This window comes from Salmo salar, chromosome 16 (genome assembly GCF_965601325.2).
Source record: "Salmo salar chromosome 16, fSalSal1, whole genome shotgun sequence".
NCBI lineage: Eukaryota > Metazoa > Chordata > Actinopteri > Salmoniformes > Salmonidae > Salmo > Salmo salar.
The window spans coordinates 53913265-53940953 of NC_138306.1; the positions used below are offsets into that span (position 1 = coordinate 53913265).

The following is a 27689-nucleotide window of genomic DNA, read 5'->3' on the forward strand; positions in this document are numbered from 1 at the left end:
TGTTATTAACTAGGTAACAAAACGGTAAGACAATTCAAGGCATAAATCAAAAGAATAAGACTGCACTTTCTTTTACCAAGTAGTGTGTTGAAATAAAGATTTCATATGATTGGTTTGAAAATATACATACTGTACTCTTCACTGTTAAAAAATTTTTTCATCGTACAAAATGGTGGATGTTTCCTTAAAATGACTGAGAATACAACTAAACACTTCCCCAGCAAATCAACCATGGTGCATTCTGATTGAAAAAACACTACTGTGTCTAAAAAAAAAAAGAATGGATGAGAGAGTCACCTACAGGAAGCGGCAGCAAGGCGTTGTTGGCATATAATGATTTATTGAAATATGAGGAAAAAGTCCATCAGCTTTGAAAGAACTCCCCAGACCAGGAAGTGACATGAAAGGGTGCAAGTATGACAGCGTGGGGTTCATAGACAAGCAGAGGGTCAGCACGTTCAGGAGTGATCCGTGTGTTTGAGGACATCCAAGGCAGCTGTAGAACTTTACCAGAACACACAGAATGAGAAGGGACTGATAGAGATTGTCAATCAATACTAACACAGTTAATTATGGAAGCAGATTCATGCCAAAACAAATACAAAAATATAAACATTGAAATAAATGTATATTTGAGCGTTGTTTGTTTTTCACCATAGTGCATCGGTAAAAAGACTTGATCGATTTTGACATCGATGACTTCAATGCAGACGATTATATACAGTATATACTTGACAGGTTTGTGTGTATCACAAATGATTGGGGGCCATATGAAGTCAGTGTTTGGTAAAAGTGTAAGACAACATCAATAGAATTCTACAAACTGACATTACAGAATGCCAAACTTCAGGAAGGCTGGGGGGGAAAAACTGTTTGTTCAGTTACGACACATCACATGTAACCACGGCTCAAACTTCTGGACGGCTGGGGGGAAACTGTTTGTTCGTTCAATCACGACACATCACAGGTAAGCACAGCTCAAACTTCTGGACGGCTGGGGGAAACTGTTTGTTCGTTCAATTACGACACATCACAGGTAAGCACAGCTCAAACTTCTGGACGGCTGGGGGGAAACTGTTTGTTCGTTCAATCACGACACATCACAGGTAAGCACAGCTCAAACTTCTGGACGGCTGGGGGGAAACTGTTTGTTCGTTCAATTACGACACATCACAGGTAAGCACAGCTCAAACTTCTGGACGGCTGGGGGGAAACTGTTTGTTCGTTCAATTACGACACATCACAGGTAAGCACAGCTCAAACTTCTGGACGGCTGGGGGGAAACTGTTTGTTCGTTCAATTACGACACATCACAGGTAACCACAACTCACGGGACCAATGCCGTCTTTGGTATAGAACAAACGCCACTGAAATGTGAAGGTAGTTGAAATTCATTACGAAACAACTGAAGCAAGGACAGTATCAGTCATACCCATTAACTTAAATACAAGAATTACACTCCTCTACATATTTATTGAGACAATGAAGCTACATTTTAAAATGTGGCTCAATACTCCAGCCTTTTAGATTTTAGATAAAATGTTTCATGTAAGGCGACAGAACAGTCAGCTTTTATTTGAGGGTATTTTCATACAGTCAGGTCCATAATTATTGGTACCTTTTGATCAAGATAATTTTGACCCCTATCTTTAAAAAAAGCAATGTTTTATTAATTGTTAGACAAAATATATTTCTCTGAGCAATTGTTTTAGTATAAAAGAATGATGGAGTAAAAAGAAACATTTTACATTTTCGCTTCACTGTCCAAATACATGTGGAGAGGAGTGTATTTTTTAAAGCTCAGACTCCTATAGACAATTAATAAAAACGAAAGTATCATTATGAAGATCATTGTTTTGTTCCTGAACTGCATTGATAATAAGTAAAAAAAACATAACATGCAACACTAAACAAATATATTTAGATTTGTCGCCTTGTGCTTATAACACACAAAGGGACAAAACCAATAAGTTAGTTTCATTTTTAAGCGTAACCAGTGACATATACCGACAGGTAGAACATTGAAAAATAATAATAAAAAGTTCTACAAAAAACAAGTGTCCGAAACTCTTACACAATATGCAAAAACATTTGAATGCCAAAAGAAAAAAACAGTTAGAAATGACATTTTAAGTGAGATTCCTTTCTGATTTTTAGTGTCTCACAACATAATTAAGTACTGGTTAAAGAAACAAAACGCTATAACACTGTACACACCAAAGAAAGCATACCAGAATCTATTTTGTGATTTTTTTTTCTCGATTTTTTTGTAAATCATTGCTTTGCAATTTACTTCCTCACAGTTCTCTTCCACGGGACAGCTTGAACGTAAACACCTCTTGAATTATTGAATTTTTTAAATGTTTATAACATTAATACTTTATATATATTTGTACATAATTTCATTCACATCTGCACGGTTAGCTAGCATGGTAATGAAATAAGGCAAGACTCACATGACTGTGACATCACAAATTTATAATACTGATAGTTAAGGTTTTGTTACATTTTTGTTTGATGTTCTGCAGCAAGCTTTGGTCTGTTCAGACAAAAGGCAGTTTCTCCTCCTAGAGGGGGGGGACAACCATAAAATTATTTTCTAATTACTTATCTATGTTGTGTAAAATGTGTTTTACTTCTGTAAAGAACCGTTTTGGGAAGGTTGGGGGGAGATTATAGGGTGGTTACAAAGAGGAGCATCAATGACCAAGAGGAGGAAATAACTGCCATTTTCTAAAATGTTTATTTTTTTATCTTATCTCTTTTTGTTCCGTCAAGTTTTCATACATTTTGTTCGTTGTTTTTTCTTTTCTTTTTTTATATAATTTATTTTACGCGGGATCAGAAAAGACTTACTGACCGTCATATGAGTCTCTGTCGGGGTCTGACCTTTTCAGCTGTTTTCTATTGCTGTCTGTCTGTCTGGCCTATTAGCCATGCAGACTGTGTGTCTTTGAAACAGGTGACTAAAGAAACTCTTGCCCGGCTGACAGGCTGCTCTGGTCTGCCCAATACAGTACCCAATACAGCCCAATACATTACCAACCCTGCCAACCATGGCCCAGTCTAAAAAAAGTGTGCTCCAAATTCCTTCAGCCAAAGTCCCTGCTCCCCTTTGAAGCCCTCACCACAGACATCATAGGGTCTGTGATCATAAGGTGGTTGGCTCTCTCTCTCTCTCTCTCTCTTCGTTGCTCAAAACCCTTTAACAATGTGAGAGGTTTAGAATACTCATTGGTTTTGTTCATTCAGTTACAGTCCATTGGTCCTTGTATCACCTTGATGGTTTGTGTTTTTATTAAAAGCAGTCAAAAGGTATCTTCCATGTCCCATGAGACGAATGGACAGTTCTCAAGCATTTCAACTGTTTCTCTCTGTCTCTGGAAGCTTTACCCAGGGCTCCAGATGCATCTGTCTTAGAGTGCAGGGATGTGTGTGTGTGTGTAATATATATGCGTATTGTATGAATTTGAACGTGTGTGTGTGTGCCTTAATGTGTGTATATGTGTGTGTGTGTGTGTGTACGTACGTGTACGTGTGTGTGAGTGCCTAAATGTGTTTGTATGTGCGTGCGTGCGCATGCGTGCGTGCGTGTGTGCGTGTGTGTGTGTGCGTGCGTGCGTGCGTGCGTGCGTGCGTGCGTGCGTGCGCGTGTGTGTGTGTGTGTGTGCACAGCATGTGTAAGTGTGGGTGTCCATTTCTGCATGTTCTTTTGCCTCTGTTTGCATGCCAGGATGGTTGATCATTATGATAAATGAGAAGGACTGATGCCTCCTGCCCCAGAATCACTAAGTCTAACTTTAAAATGGGAGGAGTCGGTTCTGGGTCGGTTTCTGTTCTGCAGGTAAGGACTTGGTCTCAACCAACAAAACAGAGTCCGTTCTGAGTCGGTTTCTGTTTTTGCGGGTAAGGGTTTGGTCTCAACCAACAAAACAGCCAAACGATCAGGATCCCATCTGCAGTCTCATCAGGCTCTCTTGGCGTGTAGCATCTCGATGAGCAGGTTGTTACAGGGCACGTCTCCGTTCAGGTGCTTGTAGTACAGGTACTCCTCGGCCTGGAGGCTGATGGCCCGGATCTCAGGCAGCCGCAGGAGCAGCTGGCCAAACCTGTCTGTCTGCTGGGGGTAGTTGCACATGACGTAGTCCAGCAGCACCGCGTTCACTTGCTCCTGGACGCTCTCCACCAGGTGGAAGTTCTCCAGGTTCTTCACGTCTGGAAAGAGGAAGAGAGGAGAATAGGAAATGGTGGTTAACATGTTGAGGTAACTGAAATTGTCAATATCAACAAAACAGAGTGGTTTTGTGTTTATCAATTATTTCTCAGATGCAAGTTTAAAAAATAAAAACCTGCAGACATCACATGATACCCTTAGACTGAGTTTAGGTCCTAAAAAGTGCCCTAAACGTACACCTTAATGAAAGTATTGAAGAGGCTATCATATCAGTCACGGAAAGTAGCCAAAAAAACAAAATGGATGACATCACAACATCATGTTTACGTTTAGATGGACATTTTCAACCCTTAGTAAATGCTCTGATCAAGAGACTGAAACAAAGGGGACAACGTTGTACTCTGGATGATTTTTAATCAAAAAAAAATATTCAAAATTCACACCCCTGTATATTTTCCCCTCCGGATCCTCTCGAGAATAAGATGGAAAGAGAATGAAATGAGAAAAAAAAAAAATTTCCTCTGAGAGTCTCTCCCCAGGAGTATAGGAATTATATAGGTCACCATTACAGCCAATCGCAGACTCTTTAAGACTCATCCTTCCCCATTTTAAAATGAAACACCTAGACAACTGTACTCATGGAGTTGCATTGTATGGACATCTATGACAACATTTGGAATTGGAATCAAATCTGTAAATGCTTCTGTGTGACGTACATTATATATACAAAAGTATGTGGACACCCCTTTCAAATGAGTGAATTTGGCTATTTCAGCCACACCCATTACTGACAGGTGTATAATATTGAGCACACAACCATGCAATCTCCATAGGCCCATTGGCAGCAGAATGGCCTTACTGAAGAGCTCAGTGACTTTCAACGTGGCACCGTCATAGGATGCCACTTTTCCAACAAGTCAGTTCGTCAAATTTCTGCCCTGCTAGAGCTGCCCCGGTCAACTGTACGTGCAGTTATTGTGAAGCAGAAACGTCCAGGAGTAACAATGGCTCAGACGCGATGTGGTAGGCCACACAAGCTCACAGAACAGGACCGCAGAGGGCTGAAGCGCGTATCGCATAAAAATCATCTGTCCTCGAATGCAACACTCACTACCGAGTTCCAAACTGCCTCTGGAAGTAAAGACAGCACAATAACTGGTCGTCGGGAGCTACACGAAATGGGTTTCCATGGCCGAGCAGCCGCACACAAGCCTAAGATCACCATGCGCAATGCCAAACCTCGGCTGGAGTGGTGTAAACGCTCGCTGCCATCGGACTCTGGAACAGTGGAAACGTGTTCTCTGGAGTGATGAATCACGCTTCACCATCTGGCAGTCCAACGGACGAATCTGGGTTTGGCAGCTGCCAGTAGAATGCTACCTGTCCGAATGCATAGTGCCAACTGTAAAGTTTGGTGAAGGAGGAATAATGGTCTGGGGCTGTTTTTCATGGTTTGGCTAGGCCCTTTAGTTCCAGTGAAGCGCAATCTTAACGCTACAGCATACAATGACATTCTAGACGATTCTGTGCTTCCAACTTTGTGGCAATAGTTTGGGGAATTTCTGTTTCAGCATGACAATGACCCCGTGCACAAAGCGAGGTCCATACAGAAATGGTTTGTCGAGATCGTTGTGGAAGAACTTCACTGGCCTGCAAAGAGCCCTGACCTCAACCCCATTAAAAACCTTTGGGATGAATTGGAACGCCGACTGCGAGCCAGGCCTAATCGCCCAACATCAGTGCCAGACCTCACTAATGCTCTTGTGGCTGAATGGAAGCATGTCCCCTGCAGCACTGTTCCAACATCTAGTGGAAAGCCTTCCCAGAAGAGTGGAGGCTGTTATAGCTGCAAAGGGGGGGACCAACTCCATATTAATGAGCCCACTCAGGTTGAGCTCTGGGAGGCCCTGTTCTCTCCGTGCTAATATAAAGTGATGGGGTTGTCATGCCGGGCTGACACACACACTAAGATCAGCCTTCCCACCCCGCCCAGCCAACACTAGTGAACCAGCTGACACACACACTCCTGAAATGATCAGCCTCCTCGCTACTGACACACACACACACACACAGGCTCCATATATCTAATGCTACAATGTATCTAATGCTAACATGTATCTAATGTTACTATGTATCTAATGCTAACATGTATCTAATGCTAACATGTATCTAATGTTACTATGTATCTAATGCTAACATGTATCTAATGCTAACATGTATCTAATGTTACTATGTATCTAATGCTAACATGTATCTAATGTTACCATGTATCTAATGCTAACATGTATCTAATGTTACCATGTATCTAATGCTAACATGTATCTAATGCTAACATGTATCTAATGTTACTATGTATCTAATGCTAACATGTATCTAATGCTAACATGTATCTAATGTTACCATGTATCTAATGCTAACATGTATCTAATGCTAACATGTATCTAATGCTAACATGTATCTAATGCTACAAGGCTATGGTATGTCCTACAGTTTTTTGGCCAGTCAGAACATATAGTCAGCATGTATTAATTACAGTCATTTAGCCCACCGTTTTCATTCTCAGAGTGGAAATGTGGTTTGCAAAGTTCATAACCTTTGGTTTATTTCATAAACATAATTTACGAGTTTAGTCAAATGTTTTCATTGTCTTTTGTTTTGAGTGCTCCATGTAAGCAATGAGCAGGTGTCTGGTTTCTCTGTCCTGATAATGTTGAGGGAGCGTCTGACTCTGAGCACACATGGAAGTACCTGGCCTGCTGCACATTTGGGGATATCTGATTTCTGATTGTCTTAACTCCACCACTAATATTAAATCAAATCAAATTAAATTGTATTTGTCACATGTGCCGAATACAACAAGTGTAGACCTTACAGTGAAATGCTTACTGACAAGCCCTTAACAAACAATGCAGATTTTTTTTAAGTATGTAAGAAAACATTTCCTACAAAAATAAATGTATAATAAAATAAAGTTTAAAAAAAGGAACACAATAAAATACATATATAGTGGGTACCAGTACTGAGTCAATGTGAGAGGGTACAGGTAAGTCGAGGTAATATGTACAGTAGGTAGAGGAACTTTGCATAGATGATAACCAGAGAGTAGCTCTTATCCAGAGCAACTTACAGTAGTGAAGGAATTTCTTTTTTGTTTTGTACTGGCCCCCCGTGGCAATCGAACCCACAACCCTGGCATTGCACACACCATGCTCTACCAACTGAGCCACAGGGAATGATGACTCTATGATGATTCTATGATGATGACTCTATGATGATTCTATGATGATGATTCTATGATGATGATTCTATGATGATTCTATGATGATGATTCTATGATGATGATTCTATGATGATGATTCTATGATGATGATTCTATGATGATGATGATGATGATTTTATGATGATGATGATGATTATATGATGGTGACTATGATGCGCTGCACTGCTCTAGTACAGTGTGTGTTTATGTGGGTGTGTGTGTGCCTGTGTGTGTGTGTGTTCACACTGACCCCTATGTGACACAGAGAGGCTAAATAAGGCTAAGAGGAGGGCTCTGCCTATGACAAAAGACCCTCCAAACAAACATGACGTGCTTTTTCCTGCCTGCTGCCACTCTGTGTCCTCTGTCTGTCAGACCCCCAATCAACAGCTCCCAAATGAGCTCAAATCAATTGACTCGGTCAACAGAAAATAGGACTGTGAAGTACGGTGTAAATATTAGGACAAACAGCATGTAAGTGGATGTATGACTCTGTCCTAATATGGACACCGTAGCATAGAGACTAAATTATGTGTGGACTGTGGTGATGTATGTTTCCCATACCACTTTTTGAGTGGTGAAAAAAACATAATAAAAAAAATAGAATAACCTCTTCTTCAAAACATTTAACTGAATGTAGACTTCAGTATGGGCTCTTGTGACCAATTTGAATACATTTATTGTATAATTATGGAATTATTTGTAATAACGCAGGGTTTTATTCTGAATCAAAAAGGGCTGTGTCAATGGGCTGAAGTCTGTGTGGGCCTTAATCAAGAACACTTAGGCCCTCATTTTTGGATCTGGGAGAAAATGTTGCAGTTTTAAGAAAATGTTCTATAATTCTACACATTTTGGCTAAATGCTGTGTTCTTATGCTCAAACATTATCACAACATCAACAGGGGACTGAATGTCTAGCTTCTATTTTGGTGATTGTAAATTATAAATTATAGTCTATAATTTAAAAACATTATAGTTTCTATTTGGTTTTAGTCATTTAAGCTAACACTGAATACATTTTTCCATCATGATTTTTTTTTTTTTTTAAACAACAATTTTTTTGTTGTTGTTGCAATGCACAAAAATGTCATCCCACAACCCACCTGGACCCCTGCCGCAACCCACAACTTGGTCCCGTCCCACAGTTTGGTAACCACTGCATTAGGATACAAAAAACAAAGTCCAGGTGTTTCAATCCATTTTCTTCCATTTGGTGCCTAAATAACACAACCCAGCTGTCCTTGATGAAGACACTGACAATATGGTGACTATATTGACACTACGCTGTATCATTGTCTGTTATAAATGTGATCTCGATGATTCAGAGGGGACAAGACAGGGTTAGCTTGATCACTGGCAAAAACATGAGATGTTTCCATGGTTTTATTGTAAGACATTTCTCTAGGTGTGTGTGTGTGTGTGTGTGTGTGTGTGTGTGTGTGTGTGTGTGTGTGTGTGTGTGTGTGTGTGTGTGTGTGTGTGTGTGTGTGTGTGTGTGTGTGTGTGTGTGTGTGTGTGTGTGTGTGTGTGTGTGTGTGTGTGTGTGTGTGTGTGTGTGTGTGTGTGTGTGTGTGTGTGCGTGCGTGCGTGTGTGTGCGCGTGTGCGCAACCCAAAACTACAGAGATTTACAGCCCAATGTCTCTGTAAGGCTAATTAGAGAAATGTTTTGCAAAAAAAAGCACATTTTAATTGCTAATTCTTGTCAGGCTCCTTTTCAAAAAAATTATGAAAGGGGCTTAACAAAGCACACTGATGATCGATGACAATAGCTTGATCTCTTTTCTCCTGCAAGCAAACCCACAGGTTTGCAGTGAAAGGAATTATCCCCAATTTCGTCATTCGTCAATAGCGAGAAAGAGGGCTTGATGATGCCATGGCGATGAAGGGAGGTTGTATTGTTGAATCATTCTGATTAACCATAGCCCAAAAGTCAGGTTGGAGCTAAGTACGACGGTAAGCACTCCTCCACTCCTCCTCCCCTCCTCTCCTCCTCTCCCTCCATTGAGTCACTAAGGGACTAATTATCAATCAGCCCAGTGTACTCCAGCACCACGCTCAGTGCACAGATGGAAACCCTGAGGTCCTGTGGAATACACTGTTTCATTAGACAAGCGATCTATGTTACACACACTGTGGGGCGGGGGAGTGGGTGCTCTGGATAGGAACACATCTGACCAAGAAATTACACTACCATGGGGTAAGTCTTTTTCTCTCTGACCATTTCTGCTGTAGAATTATTTACTAAACATATGAATGACAAAAAATATATATATATATAAAGGACAAGAAGAACAGGACGGATTCATATCAAGAGAAACAGTATTTACAAATGGTTGTTTTGGGGCTATTGCAATCAACACATACATTAGAAACTATTATGATATTCACTACCTAATCTTCCAATCTTTTTGTCACAAAAATAACTGTCAATAAAGCTTACATAACATGTGTCCTACAAGCAACTAAATGTGTGAGTGAACAATGAGCCAATCTGTTAGTGCAGTTCAGGGGGTAAGACACCCTCGAAAAATGGGTTTCTAACCTCAAGGGTCTTTTCCTGGTTAAATAAAGGTTACATTTAATAAAATGACCAATCCCTGCTAGGATTCACATGACCTCTCCATTCTACTTCTAGGCTAACTTTGTAGCTTTAAAACAATGAGATACACGGAGTGTACCAAACATTAAGAACAGCTGTCCCCCCCTTATCCTCTCAGAACAGCCTCAGTTCGTCCGGGCATGAACTCTACAAGGTGTCGAAAGTGTTCCACAGGGTGGCTGGCACATGTTGACTCCAATGCCTCCTACAATTGATGTCCTTTGGGTGGTGGACCAGTCTTGATTCAGAAGTGAAACTGTTGAGCGTGAAAAACCCAGCAGGGTTTCATTTCTTGACACACTCAAACCGGTGTGCCTGGCACCTACTACCATACCCCGTTCAAAGGCACTTAAATATTTTGTCTTGCCCATTCACCCTCTGAATGGCACATATACAATCCATGTCTCAATTGTCTCAAGGCTTAAAAATCATTCTTTAACCTGTCTCCTCCACTTCATATACTCTGATTGAAGTGGATTTAACAAGTGACATCAATAAGGGATCATAGCTTTCACCTGGATTCACCTGGTCAGTCTATTTCATGGAAAGAGCAGGTGTTCCTAATGTTTTGTACACTCAGTGCAGAACTATATATGAACTCACTGCTGTCAATCATTCCTTTTTTCATAATTTGTTTTATTTAACTAGTCAAGTCACCTGCTAACCTGCTGGCCTGACTTCCAGGACGGGTCCAATCAGGCAGGGGGGCGGTCCTGTCAGGGAACCCACTGAACCCAGCACCCAGGTGGGAAGAAGGAGGCCCTGGGACGGTGAGGTGTGGGTGTGTGTGGGGTGAGGGGGGAGCTGATGCTGGAAACAGGGCAGTAAGAGGAGGGCAATGTCCGCCCGGTCAACTCCATGGCCCAGTGTGGTGACGTTTCTACTGCTGAGATGTTTCTATTGCTGAGTCACAACACACACTGCATGTTGTTTCCACTGACAGGAAGTGTCAGTGGATGAAACGGTGGGAACTGTTGATGTTCTACACACAAATACCGGTTAACGCATACCCACTCACTGAAACCCATATCCACTCACTGAAACGCATACCCGCTCACTGCATACCCGCTCACTGAAACGCATACCCGCTCACTGCATACCCGCTCACTGAAACGCATACCCGCTCACTGAAATGCATACCCACTCACTGAAATGCATACCCACTCACTGAAACCCATACCCACTCACTGAAACGCATACCCACTCACTGAAACGCATACCCACTCACTGAAACGCATATCCACTCACTGAAACGCATACCCCATTCACTGAAACGCATACCCACTCACTGAAACGCATACCCCATTCACTGAAACGCATACCCACTCACTGAAACGCATACCCACTCACTGAAACCCATACCCACTCACTGAAACGCATACCCACTCACTGAAACGCATACCCGCTCACTGAAACGCATACCCGCTCACTGCATACCCGCTCACTGAAACGCATACCCGCTCACTGAAATGCATACCCACTCACTGAAATGCATACCCACTCACTGAAACCCATACCCACTCACTGAAACGCATACCCACTCACTGAAACGCATACCCACTCACTGAAACGCATACCCCATTCACTGAAACGCATACCCACTCACTGAAACGCATACCCCATTCACTGAAACGCATACCCCATTCACTGAAACGCATACCCACTCACTGAAACGCATACCCACTCACTGAAACCCATACCCACTCACTGAAACGCATACCCACTCACTGAAACGCATACCCGCTCACTGAAACGCATACCCGCTCATTGAAATGCATACCCACTCACTGAAACGCATACCCGCTCACTGAAACGCATACCCACTCACTGAAACGCATACCCACTCACTGAAACGCAGACCCACTCATTGAAACGCAGACCCACTCATTGAAATGCATACCCACTCACTGAAACGCATACCCGCTCACTGAAACGCATACCCGCTCACTGAAACGCATACCCACTCACTGAAATGCATACCCACTCACTGAAACGCATACCCCATTCACTGAAACGCATACCCGCTCACTGAAATGCATACCCACTCACTGAAACGCATACCCACTCACTGAAACCCATACCCACTCACTGAAATGCACGCACACACACAAACATGTTCTACACTTCTTTGTTTCCTCCAATGGGCCGTCGCCATTGATCTGCCATAAAGATACAAGGTTGTATATACAGTACACACACTCTTTGCCAACACTGTCACGATCTACTCTACCGCTGGCTGCTAACAGTAGAGCACATGGCTGTCTGGACAAGGACCAAAGGAGGCTCTGGGAAATAAATTATTAAAAATATATTTTGGAGTTATTTTCATTAAATAAACACATACAGTGATGATTTTAAAAACTAAGAGTGCATGGGGGGCTTTGAAGGGATAGTTCAGGGATTTGACATTTTAGTCATTTAGCAAACGCTCTTATCCAGTGACATTGAGGAACAATTAGGGTTAAGTGCCTTGCTCAAGGGCACATTGTCAGATTGTTCACCTAGTCGGCTAGGGATTCGAACAATTTGAATATTTCTTTCTTACCTTAAAAGGGCAGGAAAGGAGCGAGGAGAGGAGAGGAGAGGAGAGGAGAGGTTGAATGAGAGAATTGGGAATGCATTATCTAAAACACTGCACTACTCAAAATGACACCAATGCCCAATTCTACCTAAATCCAACCAGACTCAACCAGACAGTGTGTAATCAATGATACACACACACACACACACACACACACACACACACACACACACACACACACACACACACACACACACACACACACACACACACACACACACACACACACACACACACACTTTGCATCGTCGGAATCGTAATTAATCTCCCTGTCTTTCCTTCCTCCATTGCCAGGTAGGGCACAGTCAACTCCACTACTTGCATTAGCCATGGGCCCCCGTTCTCAACCCATCTGGCCCCCTTTCCTCACCCCTTCTGGCCCCCCTTCCTCCCTCCTTCTGGCCCCCTTTCCTCCCCCCTCCCTCCCTTCTTTATCCCCCCTCCGGGCGGTACCAAATGTCTTTCAATGAGTCGACCTTTTAGGGCACAGTCCCACTCCCCGGCCTGTGCTCTCTCACCTCTTTAATGCCATCAGAATTCAATGAGCTGTTAACCTCTAGCGCTAATACAGTTAGCGCTAACAAGGCTAGCGCTACATGGTTAGAGTTAATACAGCTTGCACTAACACATCTAGCACTACATGGTTAGAGTTAATACAGCTAGCGCTAACACATCTAGCACTACATGGTTAGAGTTAATATAGCTGGCGCTAACACATCTAGCACTACATGGTTAGAGTTAATACAGCTAGCGCTAACACATCTAGCACTACATGGTTAGTTAATACAGCTAGCACTAACACATCTAGCACTACATGGTTAGAGTTAATACAGCTAGCGCTAACACATCTAGCACTGCATGGTTAGAGTTAATATAGCTGGCGCTAACACATCTAGCACTACATGGTTAGAGTTAATATAGCTGGCGCTAACACATCTAGCACTACATGGTTAGAGTTAATATAGCTGGCGCTAACCTAGCAAGCCCAATCAATTGGCCACTTTGAAAATAATCACATGCTAGGTAGCAATTGTGTTGACAGAAGGAAACAAAATTAGATTTTGTTTTTATAAAAAGCAGGTAAAATAAATGTAAAGGTGTCATTGTTATGCAAATGTGACTTGGTATTGGTGGTTCTGGTGATGACGCTGGTGAGGGGAGTAACTGGTTTGCGTTCAGCATGCACTTCCACTGTCCCGGCTAATTACATGCGCACGAGAGAGAGAGAGAGAGAGAGCGAGGGCACGTCAAAACCTCCTTGTTTATGATAAAGTGACAGAAAATCATTGTTGGGTCAAGTATCCCCCTCTCCCCCTAAACTCCCGGAGCAGCAGAAATCCTGCCCAGTGTAAACTTCGACACCTAATGAGACCATTAATGGCCAGCTCCCATCAATATATTTCTCTCATTCTTTTTCGGACAAAATTTGAATGAATAATTCAACAAGAGTGCCGGGGGATGTATATTTTCTGTGCGAAGGACAGTTAATCCATAGTGTCATTTTTTTTCTCTTTTTCCTCACTCTTCACACATCCTGTTCCCCCTCTTCTTCCTGTTTGATGATGGAACAGAAAGAGGAGAATGCTGACTAAAGGAAGTGGTTGTATTTGTATCTTTATCACCCCTTTTATCTCTCTCCCTCTCTCTATCTCTCTCTGTTTGTGATTTTAGTCCCCTGTCACGTGACGTGGGAGTTGAATTTAGTGTAAATTGGAGGGTCATGTATTCGGCTTCGTTAGTCACCGTGGTCTCCTGTACCTCGGGGGGATGTATTGCAACATGGCATGTTTGGTTGTTTCCTGTCGATGTCGGCTTGATTTACAAGAGCATTGCTTCATTGAGTTTTTCCCGTGTAACGAAGGGTGTAAATAATAAAATAAATAAAAACAGCATAACAGGGATTCATAACAGCATAACAACTAAGAAACAACTCGTTTGGAGAAAAACAAATACAATATTCAGTCAATCACGGTCTCTTGCTTTGTTATTGATAGGTTGTCAGGAGCTGCACTGAAGGAGAAAAGTATTGCAAATCTGTCCGAAATCGTTTTCCTGATCACACCAGTTTTGGCTCGGGTGATTTGCAATAGCAAAGACAGTGGGTTGAAAGATGCTATCAGGAATGAGGGATCAGAGAGAGCGAGGGCATAACAGAGCCGACTACTTGGCAGAGGAAACTCTCTTATGTCTATCTCCTATAACACTGGCCACAGTATTAAAGTGAACGATCCTACACTTCTAAAAAAAAAATGCCTGGAATAACAAATACCTATGGACACCAATGACCCCAACGGCAGGTGCCACCACAGTACGACACTGCTCCAATACAGCTTCATAATATCATGTCCAAGTGTGGACGTGGCAAAGTCCTAGAACACACACCAGTTCCTCAGAGGAGGAAGGGGAGGACCATCCTGCTCAGTGAATTTCATTAAAAGAAAGGTATCCTTTTTAGATAAAACTATACTACGTAGCCTCAGCAGCACTCTGTAGGGTAGCACCATGGTGTAGCCGGAGGCTAGCTTCTGATCTCCCCTGGGTACATTGACTTCAATACAAAACCTAGGAGGCTCATGGTTCTCAGCCCCTTCCATAGACAGCCCTTTCCATAGACACAGTAATTATGATAACTTCCGGGGGATGTCCTCCAACCTATCAGAGCTCTTGCAGCACGAACCCTCATTCATCACAGAATCTATTTCACCGATTGATAAGACAGTAACTGCAAGTGTCCCTCTGCTTTCCTGTTTTATAAGGTCTAGGAGAGAGAGGTCTAGGAGAGAGAGGGAGAGGAACACTTTCTCCCTGCACCAACATCTGTAGTTCACTCGCCCCTAAATCACACCTGGTGGGTGGAAGAGGAAGAGGAGAGGAAGGAGAGATGAGGAAGAGGAGAAGAAGAGGAAGGAGAGATTAGGAAGAGGAGAAGAAGAGGAAGGAGAGATGAGGAAGAGGGGGAGAGGAAGGAGAGAGGAGGAAGAGGGGAGAGAGGGAAAATATTTGTTTTACTGAGAATTTTATCAGGGCATCTGTCTACTCAGTGTGGCCACTGCATGGCCCCTGCATGGCCCACTAAAGCTGGGCTAGGCTGCCAGACACCTTTTATTATGGTTACTGTACAGTACAGGCTTCCATTTCTCATCAGGTTGGCAGTAGATGGGACTGTAGTCCTGTCTGGCTTCCAGTTCTCATCAGGTTGGTAGTGGATGGGACTGTAGTCCAGTCTGGCTTCCAGTTCTCATCAGGTTTGTAGTGGATGGGACTGTAGTCCTGTCTGGCTTCTATTTCTCATCAGGTTGGTAGTGGATGGGACTGTAGTCCTGTCTGGCTTCTATTTCTCATCAGGTTAGTAGTAGATGGGACTGTAGTCCAGTCAGGCTTCCATTTCTCATCAGGTTTGTAGTGGATGGGACTGTAGTCCAGTCTGGCTTCCAGTTCTCATCAGGTTTGTAGTGGATGGGACTGTAGTCCAGTCTGGCTTCCAGTTCTCATCAGGTTTGTAGTGGATGGGACTGTAGTCCTGTCTGGCTTCTATTCTCTCGGGGGATGGGCGAGCCGCGGCCCGTCCTCGGTTGTAGTGGATGGGACTGTAGTCCAGTCTGGCTTCCAGTTCTTGCTGCATGAACTGACATGTTGTTCATCCAATCAAAGGATAAGAAAAGGAATCTAGTACTGAAAGCATAAGCTACAGCTTGCTAGCACTGCAGTGCATAAAATGTGGTGAGTAGTTGACTCAAAGAGAGAGTAGTTGAACAATGGCCTATTTATTGAAGTTGAACAATGGCCCATGGTCTATTTATTGCCTTACTTCCCTAATCTTATTACATTTGCACACACTGTACATAGATTTTCTACTGTGTTATTGACTGTACGTTTGCTTATCCCATGTGTAACTCTGTGTTGTTGTTTTTGTCGCACTGCTTTGCTTTATCTTGGCCAAGTCGCAGTTGTAAATTAGAACTTGTTCTCAACTGGCCTACCTGGTTAAAAATAAAGGTGAAAAAAAATAAAACACTTTTTAACAAATACATTTCTTCCAAAATTAAGGAGAAGCAAGAGAGAGAGAGCGAGAGAGAGAGAGCGGGAGAGCTAGCTATATACATTAAAAAAAAATATAATTAACTTTCACTTTCTCTTACTTAGCTAGTGTCAAATGCAGCTAGCTAGTTTAGCCTACTCAAACACCCGGGTCAAACAGAGAGGGATGCTATGTTAGCTAGTTGGCTATGACTATCTAACACTGGAACTCTTCCAAGTCAAGGTGAACTTTTGGTTTTATTAATGTATTGCCACCGGGGCCCATCGGTGTAACTGCTAAACTGATTGCTGCTGACAACACTGTACTGCAGGATTGTAGAGGATTTACTAACACGTTAGTTCTAGTAGCTATGTTGACTATGACTGACAAACGATCTAGGTTATGTCTAGCGGTTAGCAGTTATGATATGAAGGTTTGGCTTGTAAAGTTTTTTGGGGCCTGGTAAACAAGACAGCTGATGTGTTGTGCACAAGAAGTCCACAAGCAAAGGGAAAAGGTGAGAAAGGGAGAGAATGTAAATAGATGCGAGAAGGAATTATATATACAACGAGCTGTTTGATCTCGACCTGTGTGCACCTACGTTGTAAACTTTCATTCATAGGCTAGGCTGTAGCAACCCCATGATGGGTACAGGGAAAATTTGAGTATCATGTATTAGCCTAAACCTATCGATGTTACATTGAGCTCGGTGAATGGAATATGAATGACAGTCATCCAATATGCTTTAATAGAAATAAGGCCATGTTCATCAAAAATATAATCATCCTCCCTAATCTTAAACAGCACCAACCGCTACGGACATACACCCCCGTATTAAAGGAGAATGAAATTCCACTCTCCTTTCATATTCAATCCATTTCATTGACAGACCGATATGAATGAAGTGGGCGAGAAACACAACAAGGAAGGTGACAGACCCGGGATTCAAACTCCCGTCTAGAGGGGAAGTGGGCCAGTCTGGAGTCGGCAACTCTACCACTAGACCACACTCATGGCGGGTACTTGGCACCCCCATTAAAGTTATGTACAGTTATTCCGTCGATGGACACGTCATGGCCTTTGTCCTCCCTGTGACCTCTAACCTTACCAACAGTTGACCATTTTTCACACGCATGGGTGTCCATTTCAGCTCTCAGTATATTATGATTGATTGATACCTCCTTTGTCTAAATGCGTCTCTCGCCTCTTGGCCCTCCTGGCCCTTGTTTCCAACACTTGCCCCGGCCTGCAGGTTTACGTTACACTCAACAGCGAGCTCCACAGATGGCTGTGTTACTTTAAATACATGAGCACAAGTGGGGAAGGGCAGGAGGAGGGGTCTGTTTGTGGGGAGGGTGCCTGTGTGTCCAGAGAACAAGAGACACGGCCAGAGCACCTGTCAGATCATCTGTGCTTAAACCATTTAATCACACTCTCCAGTGTGTGACAGGGACAGCTTTGTAGATGACCACAGAGGAGGTAGGGATTGATGGAGAAATGACAGCTCTTATGCCAGGGCTTGTGTAACGTCCAGGTACTTAGCAGTCGACGCTAGCCCCTAAAACATGCTCCCGACATGTCAGGTGCATCCTAAGCGATATCTGCACTGGAAATATCAATCATGTGCTTTATTGAATTTCCATCTAAAACTATCCTAAAACCGGTACATTATATTACATTATGTAACATTACTATTCATAATTTCTTACCCCATTGGAAGCTGATTAATTAAAAATTCAGACATTAGGTAATGTTAGGTAATGTTAGATACCGCTTTATAATGTTAGGTAATGTTAGGTAATGTTGGTTAATGTTGGTTAATGTTGGATAATGTTAGTTAATGTTAGGTAATGTTTAATGTTAGGTAATGTTAGATACTGCTATATAATGTTAGGTAATGTTAGGTAATGTTGGTTAATGTTGGTTAATGTTGGATACTGTTAGTTAATGTTAGTTAATGTTAGGTAATGTTTAATGTTAGGTAATGTTAGGTAATGTTAGATAATGCTATGTAATGTTGGTTAATGTTTGTTAATGTTGGTTAATGTTGGATACTGTTAGTTAATGTTAGGTAATGTTTAATGTTAGGTAATGTTAGGTAATGTTAGGTAATGTTTGTTAATGTTAGGTAATGTTACATAATGATAGGTAATGTTAGGTAATGTTTGTTAATGTTAGGTAATGTTACATAATGATAGGTAATGTTAGGTAATAAGTGTAGTTTCAAGATAATGTACAGGTTTTATGATAATTTTAGATCTCTCGTAAGATCACCAAAATAAATTAGCTAGAAGTATGCACTTCCACTGGGGTAAGAACTTATGACTAGATAACATGAGATAACGTTAAAACAATGAAATTGAATCAGAAAACAAGTCTTTGTTTCAAAAGAACTAGCGTTTTACAATGTAGGCTCTCTTTATTTATTTTTTTACCCTTCTTGTATTCTAACACCCCCGGCTCTCCACTGGGTCCTGGGTAGCCCGTCCTCTCCTCCACGCCCTGGCAGGGCTCAGACTCTAATTGGCGGAGAGCAGCAGCTAGCGCCTGGGCTATAGTACCTGGGCTATAGTAGCGCTGCTGCTGCCCCCATGGTGAAACATTAGCATCGTAGCGGATACCATGTACATGATAATAACCTCAATCTGTGGCTATGGGGACCACCAGTCATGTTAACAGGAATTCTGATGCTGCCGTATAGGCTCACTACAGGGCCCCCCTCCTCCCCACACAAACACACACACACACACACACACACACACACACACACACACACACACACACACACACACACACACACACACACACACACACACACACACACACACACACACCCCACACACTTCACTACCCGTGAAAAGCGTTCAACGGCCGTGCAGATTAAAGTGTGTGTAATGAACTTGGGTCCATTGATGGAGAATGAGAAGCGTTGCGAGCGAGCGAGTTTGTCCCAGCAGGACCTGCACAGCTCTCATTAATGTCTGAGCAGCTCCACTCCTCCTACCCTACTGTTCCTGTTTAGGTATCCGCTTCAAATCGGGTGATGGACAGCTCAGAGGTTAGAGGAGTGATTTATTTCATTATTTCTCCGTAATTCTTAGAGAATCGCTTTGAGGAGACTTTGGTGTTGAACAAGGAAAAGTTATATACAAAAAAAAAAAAGATGTCAGAATGCTGAGCGAACGGCGCCTGGGAGTGAAAATAAGGTGGGCTGAAAAAAATCCAGCCTGCGCAAATATGTTCCGTAGTGTTGTTCTCTCATGTTCTCATACAGTCAGAGGATGGGGGCCCAGAAGGCCCAAACGACCCCGGGCCGAAGAAACTTATGATTGGTATTTCCAGTGCAGATATCACTTGGGAACCACCTGACATGTCGGGAGCATGTTCTAGGGGCTCCCGTCGACTGCTAAGTACCTGGACGCGGGGGATAACCGGAAGACCAACACAGACTTATGCAGCCTCGGTAAAAAAAGTTGAGCATTGATTTTCTGTAGCTGCTTGTAACTGTTAATGTTGATACATCAATAGCCGTGCTAGGAAAGCAGAGGAGCTTAATGGGAGGGCCGAGAATGTTAGAGATACGGCAGAGGTGCCTGTCACTAAATCACAGAATCTATCTCACCGATCGATAAGACAGTAACTGTAAGTGTCCCTCTGCTTTCCTGTTTTATAATAAACTGACAGGCTTGTAATAAGGTCTAGGAGAGAAAGGGAGAGGAACAGTTCCTCCCTGCACCAACATATGTAGCTCACTCGCCCCTAAATCACACCTGGCAGGTAGAAGAGGAGGAGAGGAAGGAGAGATGGAAGAGGGGAGAGAGAGAGAGGATGGAAGATATGAGGAAGAAGAGAAGGAAAGGAAGGAGAGAGGGAAAATATTTATTTTTATGAGAACTTTACAGGGCATCTGTCTACTCAGTGTAGCCCCTGCATGGCCCCTGCATGGCCCCTACATGGCCCCTGCATGGCCCCTGCATGGCCCACTAAAGCTGGGCAGTGTGTTGATGAAAGCGGACAAAGATTACAGGACATTTGCTGTCGTACTTCTTTACCTGTCGTCTGGAGAGAGAGTTAAGAGTCTGCGTTAAATTCTACGGCATCCAAACAGATATAATAGTAATCAAATAATTTGATGGGTGCTTATTTTTTTCCTATTTCAAACATGTTCATTATTAATACCCAGGTGCTAGGCTGCCAGACACCTTTTATTATGGTTACTGTACAGTACAGGCTTCCATTTCTCATCAGGTTGGCAGTGGATGGGACTGTAGTTCAGTCTACACACTAAAGGAGAGTTCCTGAAATTGTTAGGTATTTGATGGAGCATGTTAACATATACAGTATCTTCCCTGCATTTAATGGAAAGGAGTATTTAAAACATTCCCATACATTTGCATAATCTCCATAATGAAAACTCACCAAAAAATCTCAGATGAGTCTCTTAAATTATTTAAAGCAAAACAAGTTATCTGTACTTACTGATGTAGTAGACATGGCAATTTTTCTGTATATTTTATAGGTATCATTTCTACTAACACACTGAACTAGGCTCCATCCTTCCTATCAGGACAACCTTGAAGCACAATTATGAAGTCGTTTATTTGTCATTATGACAACTCTATCATCAGTAAGTCATAGGATCCATCGACTTCCAAATCCATCGCTTAACAAAACTCATTCTTCTGGTCCACTTTCTGATAATCCCACTTGTTCGATGACTGATAAAAAAAACAAAAACAAACTGTGTTAACATAATCATAAAACGGAAAACTGATGAGAAGATCAGAATAAAAAGGGAGGAAAAGGGATGTGTGATATAGAAATGTTATTGTAGTTATTATATTAATGTTATGGTTAGTTTGTTAAGTTATAGAGATATACATGGGCAGATAGGGTCGGAGTGTCGGGGAGGAATCGGGTGTGGAATTTTCAGAACATTCTGAATGTAAGGCAAAAAGGAGAGGTCAAGGGTGTAGAGATACAATTTAGCCCCTAAACTCATCTTTAATCAACAACAGCCTGCTGTAATGGACAGTAATAATGGCAACATGGAAGGTCTGGTGCTTTTAAAGCTTGATAAAGTCTGAAAGCCTTTTAGAAGCTCTCATTACAGAGCTTGCTTTTCAAAGCTGGGGGGGACCTGACAACAAACGTCCGCAGACGCACCTTTTCCATAGATAGAGGGAAGAAAATCAAGAAATATTAGATTCATTGCTTAGGGGTTGCTGCTACTCTTGATAAGAAAGGAAACTGTCAGTACACTCAAAATGAAGTCATTTCAGGCTTTTGCACTGACTATGTTCAAGAGAGATGTAGACCTAGATGAGTCCAGTGGTTTTTCATCAAGTCATATTTTGTGAGCACTTTACTGAAACCAGAAGTACTAGATGTATTTCCTGTGTGAAACTGCACTTTATGTATTGTATACATACATTTTTTTATACTTCCAGCTTTTTAGGCACTCAGTCCTGCAGTCACCTTTTTTATGAATTGGATTATTGTGTTCATTGGACAAACCATTCATTCTAGAAGACTTCATACTTTGCTGATTGAAAATACACACACACACACACACAAACACATACTACACACAAACACACACACACACACATACACTCACCCACCCACCCACCCACCCACACACACACCATCATGTTTTATATGTGTATTGAGCAAATCAACGCTACACTTCCACTACACTTATGACCAAACTGCTGGGCTCACTGGAAAACCCCTAGCTCTATTATCTTACATTAGAAGATCTGATGAAGACATAGCAGGGGGTTCATGCTGAATTATTGGGCCCCCGCCCGGTTCTCGCAGGACGTAAATATTGAACTGTCACAGCCTCTGAATGTTAATCAATTCCCACCGAATTCCAAATGATTAAGTTTGTTTCAGGAAATGCATATTTGCGGGGCATTATGGGAGCCTGGGCTGCGCATGCATTAGTGAACTCCCCAGCTCATTGGCCGGGATCAGAGCATTGATTGGGGAAGCAGCGGAGCCTGGTTGGTAGTGCTTAATTAGGAAATACTTGTCTGGGAATTACGGGTTTTCTTTTTGTCTTGCAGGGCGTTGTGTGTGTGTGTGTGCACGTGTGTGTGTGCACGTGTGTGTGCACGCGTGTGTGTGTGTGTGTGTGTGTGTGTGTGCACGCGTGTGTGTGCACGCGTGTGTGTGTGTGTGTGTGTGTGTGTGTGTGTGTGAATCCTCAAATTTTTTATTTCAACAGGTTTGTGTGTTTGTGTTGTTTCAGCAGATTGGTGTCTGACCTTGTGGCACCCAGAGTGAAAGACATATATTAATGAGATATGCTAGCTAGCGCAGGGGAGAGGGCTGGAGGGTGGAAAGGAGTTGGGATGGGTGGAGGGGTTGAGAGGAGAGGAGGGGTGGAATACAGTTAGGTCAGATGGGGGTTAGGGAGGTTGGAAAGGGAAGAGGGATTGAGAGGAGGAAAGGATGGGGGTTAGGGAGGTTGTAAAGGGTGGAGGGGTTGAGAGGAGGAGAGGATGGGGTTAAGGAGGTTGGAGGGGTGGAGGGGTGGAGGGGTTGAGAGGAGGAGAGGATGGGGGTTAGGGAAGTTGTAAGGGGTGGAGGGGTTGAGAGGAGGAGAGGATGGGGTTAAGGAGGTTGGAGGGGGTGGAGGGGTTGAGAGGAGAGGATGGGGTTAGGGAAGTTGGAAGGTGTGGAGGGGTTGAGAGGAGGAGACGATGGAGGTTAGGGAGGTTGTAAGGGGTGGAGGGGTTGAGAGCAGGAGAGGATGGGGGTTAAGGAGGTTGGAGGGGGTGGAGGGGTTGAGAGGAGGAGAGGATGGGGGTTAGGGAGGTTGGAAGGGGTGGAGGGGTAGAGGGGTTGAGAGGAGGAGAGGATGGGGGTTAAGGAGGTTGGAGGGGGTGGAGGGGTTGAGAGGAGGAGAGGATGGGGATTAGGGAGGTTGGAGGGGTTGAGAGGAGAGGATGGGGGTTAGGGAGGTTGGAGGGGTTGAGAGGAGAGGATGGGGGTTAGGGAGGTTGGAGGGGTTGAGAGGAGAGGATGGGGGTTAGGGAGGTTGGAGGGGTTGAGAGGAGAGGATGGGGGTTAGGGAGGTTGGAGGGGTTGAGAGGAGAGGATGGGGGTTAGGGAGGTTGGAGGGGTTGAGAGGAGAGGATGGGGGTTAGGGAGGTTGGAGGGGTTGAGAGGAGGAGAGGACGGGGATTAGGGAGGTTGGAAGGGGAGGAGGGGTTGAGAGGAGGATGCCTCTTGACACTTCAGTACCCGACTAATTGACTAATCCACTGACGTCATATCTGTCACTGTCCAGTCCTAACACCCTCCTCACTGTCCAATCCTAACACCCTCCTCACTGTCCAGTCCTAACACCCTCCTCACTGTCCAGTCCTAACACCCTCCTCACTGTCCAGTCCTAACACCCTCCTCACCGTCCAGTCCTAACACCCTCCTCACTGTCCAGTCCTAACACCCTCCTCACTGTCCAGACCTAACACCCTCCTCACTGTCCAGTCCTAACGCCCTCCTCACTGTCCAGTCCTAACACCCTCCTCACTGTCCAGTCCTAACACCCTCCTCACTGTCCAGTCCTAACACCCTCCTCACCGTCCAGTCCTAACACCCTCCTCACTGTCCAGTCCTAACACCCTCCTCACTGTCCAGTCCTAACACCCTCCTCACCGTCCAGTCCTAACACCCTCCTCACTGTCCAGTCCTAACACCCTCCTCACCATCCAGTCCTAACACCCTCCTCACTGTCCAGTCCTAACACCCTCCTCACTGTCCAGTCCTAACACCCTCCTCACTGTCCAGTCCTAACACCCTCCTCACTGTCCAGTCCTAACACCCTCCTCACCATCCAGTCCTAACACCCTCCTCACTGTCCAGTCCTAACACCCTCCTCACCGTCCAGTCCGAACACCCTCCTCACTGTCCAGTCCTAACACCCTCCTCACCGTCCAGTCCTAACACCCTCCTCACCGTCCAGTCCTAACACCCTCCTCACTGTCCAGTCCTAACACCCTCCTCACTGTCCAGTCCTAACACCCTCCTCACTGTCCAGTCCTAACACCCTCCTCACTGTCCAGTCCTAACACCCTCCTCACTGTCCAGTCCTAACACCCTCCTCACTGTCCAGTCCTAACACCCTCCTCACTGTCCAGTCCTAACACCCTCCTCACCGTCCAGTCCTAACACCCTCCTCACCGTCCAGTCCTAACACCCTCCTCACTGTCCAGTCCTAACACCCTCCTCACTGTCCAGTCCTAACACCCTCCTCACTGTCCAGTCCTAACACCCTCCTCACTGTCCTAACACAGCTGATTCCAGAACTTATTCCAGATCAGACCAATTCGAACGTCTGAAGAGGGACTACGGAGAGAAGGAAACTGAATGTTTTATTAAAGTCTCATTGAAAATGATTCAGTGTGTTCCCCTTGGTTTTCTTTTTAGGTGAGATGTAACGATCTCCAAATCAACAGCAAATGCTGCCAACATTCCCCCCAAAAGGCAATTCAATGAGAACAACTGGACTCCAGCTTTTTTTAGCAAGGGTGCAAAGGAGGCTAGCTAGGTGGGAAGGAACCTACCTACATACTAGCAGGGAAAACACAACTCCTAAGACTGGAATGGAATGGAACACAAGCAGTTATCTGAGTACCTGTGAGTGATCATTAGTTTTTCTGTCTCTTTGAGAAAATAGTTAGAAAAAGGGCCAGATTCTAGGAATGTTAATTAGTGCTCTGTCCCCTGTGTGGAGCACTTACCAGCACAGCCCGGCATTCCGGCTTTTCATGGCGTTCCCTGGATTTCCCTGGCCTTCCCTGCCGTTCCCTGGTGTTCCCTAGCTTTTCCTGGTGTTCCCTGGCGTTCCCTGTCATTCCCTGTCATTCCCTGGCGTTCCCTGTCATTCCCTGGTGTTCCCTGGCATTCCCTGGTGTTCCCTGGCATTCCCTGGCGTTCCCTGTCATTCCCTGGCGTTCCCTGTCATTCCCTGGCGTTCCCTGTCATTCCCTGGCGTTCCCTGTCATTCCCTGGTGTTCCCTGGCGTTCCCTGTCATTCCCTGTCATTCCCTGGCGTTCCCTAGCTTTTCCTGGTGTTCCCTGGCGTTCCCTGTCATTCCCTGGCGTTCCCTATCATTCCCTGGCGTTCCCTGGCTTTTCCTGGTGTTCTCTGGCGTTCCCTGTCATTCCCTGGCGTTCCCTAGCTTTTCCTGGTGTTCCCTGGCGTTCCCTGTCATTCCCTGGCGTTCCCTAGCTTTTCCTGGTGTTCCCTGGCATTCCCTGCGTTCTCTAGCTTTTCCTGGTGTTTCCTGGCGTTCCCTGTCATTCCCTGGCGTTCCCTATCATTCCCTGGCATTCCCTAGCTTTCCTGGTGTTCCCTGGCGTTCCCTGTCATTCCCTGGCGTTCTCTAGCTTTTCCTGGTGTTCCCTGGCGTTCCCTGTCATTCCCTGGCGTTCCCTATCATTCCCTGGCGTTCCCTGGCTTTTCCTGGTGTTCCCTGGCGTTCCCTGTCATTCCCTGTCATTCCCTGGCGTTCCCTGTCATTCCCTGGTGTTCCCTGGCATTCCCTGGTGTTCCCTGGCATTCCCTGGTGTTCCCTGGCATTCCCTAGCTTTTCCTGGTGTTCCCTGGCGTTCCCTGTCATTCCCTGGCGTTCCCTGTCATTCCCTGGTGTTCCCTGGCGTTCCCTGTCATTCCCTGGCATTCCCTGGCGTTCCCTGGCTTTTCCTGGTGTTCTCTGGCATTCCCTGTCATTCCCTGGCGTTCCCTAGCTTTTCCTGGTGTTCCCTGGCGTTCCCTGTCATTCCCTGGCGTTCCCTATCATTCCCTGGCGTTCCCTGGCTTTTCCTGGTGTTCTCTGGCGTTCCCTGTCATTCCCTGGCGTTCCCTAGCTTTTCCTGGTGTTCCCTGGCGTTCCCTGTCATTCCCTGGCGTTCCCTAGCTTTTCCTGGTGTTCCCTGGCATTCCCTGCGTTCTCTAGCTTTTCCTGGTGTTTCCTGGCGTTCCCTGTCATTCCCTGGCGTTCCCTATCATTCCCTGGCATTCCCTAGCTTTCCTGGTGTTCCCTGGCGTTCCCTGTCATTCCCTGGCGTTCTCTAGCTTTTCCTGGTGTTCCCTGGCGTTCCCTGTCATTCCCTGGCGTTCCCTATCATTCCCTGGCGTTCCCTGGCTTTTCCTGGCGTTCCCTGTCATTCCCTGTCATTCCCTGGCGTTCCCTGTCATTCCCTGGCATTCCCTAGCTTTTCCTGGCGTTCCCTGGTTTCACTGGCTTCTGACTGGTCATGAAAGGGGCTGCCTCACACAATTACACATGACAGAGGCTGACCTCGAGATCTGGGGTCACCCCAAGCTCACCTAACTGCCCACTTATGCCAATATCACCGCATCTGGCATGTAACAAACACACACACACACACACAAACACACACACGTGCACACACACACACATACTTCTCTCTTCAGACTGACAGGAGAAAGAGAGAGAGAGAGAGAGAGAGAGAGAGAGAGAGATGCAGAAGAATGGACAAATGGAGGAAAAGAGAGCCATGGAAAGAAAGAGAAAATAAAAGTGTAACTGTGAGAGGGGTCAGGGGTTGGGGGGTCGGGGGTAAGAGATGGCAAGATGTAGACTGAGCAAGCCAAGTAGCAGGAGAAAAGAGGAGAGAGAACACAATGGAACACATACACACACCCTCTCTCTCTCGCGCTCTCTCTCTTGCTTTTTCTCTCTCTCTCTTGCTTCTCTCTCTCTCTCTCTCTCTCTCTCTCCTCTCTCTCTCTCTCTCTCTCTCTCTCTCTCTCTCTTTCGCAACACCACACCACACACGTTGCAGCCATGACACGTGACTCTTCCTGGGTCCAAAGCAATCTATCCTTTTCTTTATTGACGGGCAGCTTTACAAAGAGCAAAGCAGTTAGCGACACTGACTGATCGCACTAGTGTTGACACGCTGATTGAGAACGCCAGGGTTAGAGCTATGGGGTAGACTAATGTCAGGCCAGGGGAAATGTACCTTTGATTTGCTTTAAAAGGCTTCATTTGAGCTTAAATGTGAAGGGCT

General features: G+C 44.5%; 1 protein-coding gene across 3 annotated transcripts in view; it reads right to left on the reverse strand.

Moving 5' to 3' along the window:
* Positions 1-320: 320 nt before the first annotated feature.
* LOC106574163 (nuclear receptor subfamily 5 group A member 2) overlaps positions 321-27689 on the reverse strand; it is a 118403-nt gene continuing 91034 nt past the window's right edge. For all 3 annotated transcript variants that reach the window (XM_045697409.2, XM_014149826.3, XM_045697408.2), the window contains one exon: positions 321-4215. In XM_045697409.2, coding sequence (XP_045553365.1) covers positions 3968-4215 — 248 coding nt within the window. In that variant the 3' untranslated portion in view covers positions 321-3967. The remainder of the gene's footprint in view (positions 4216-27689) is intronic.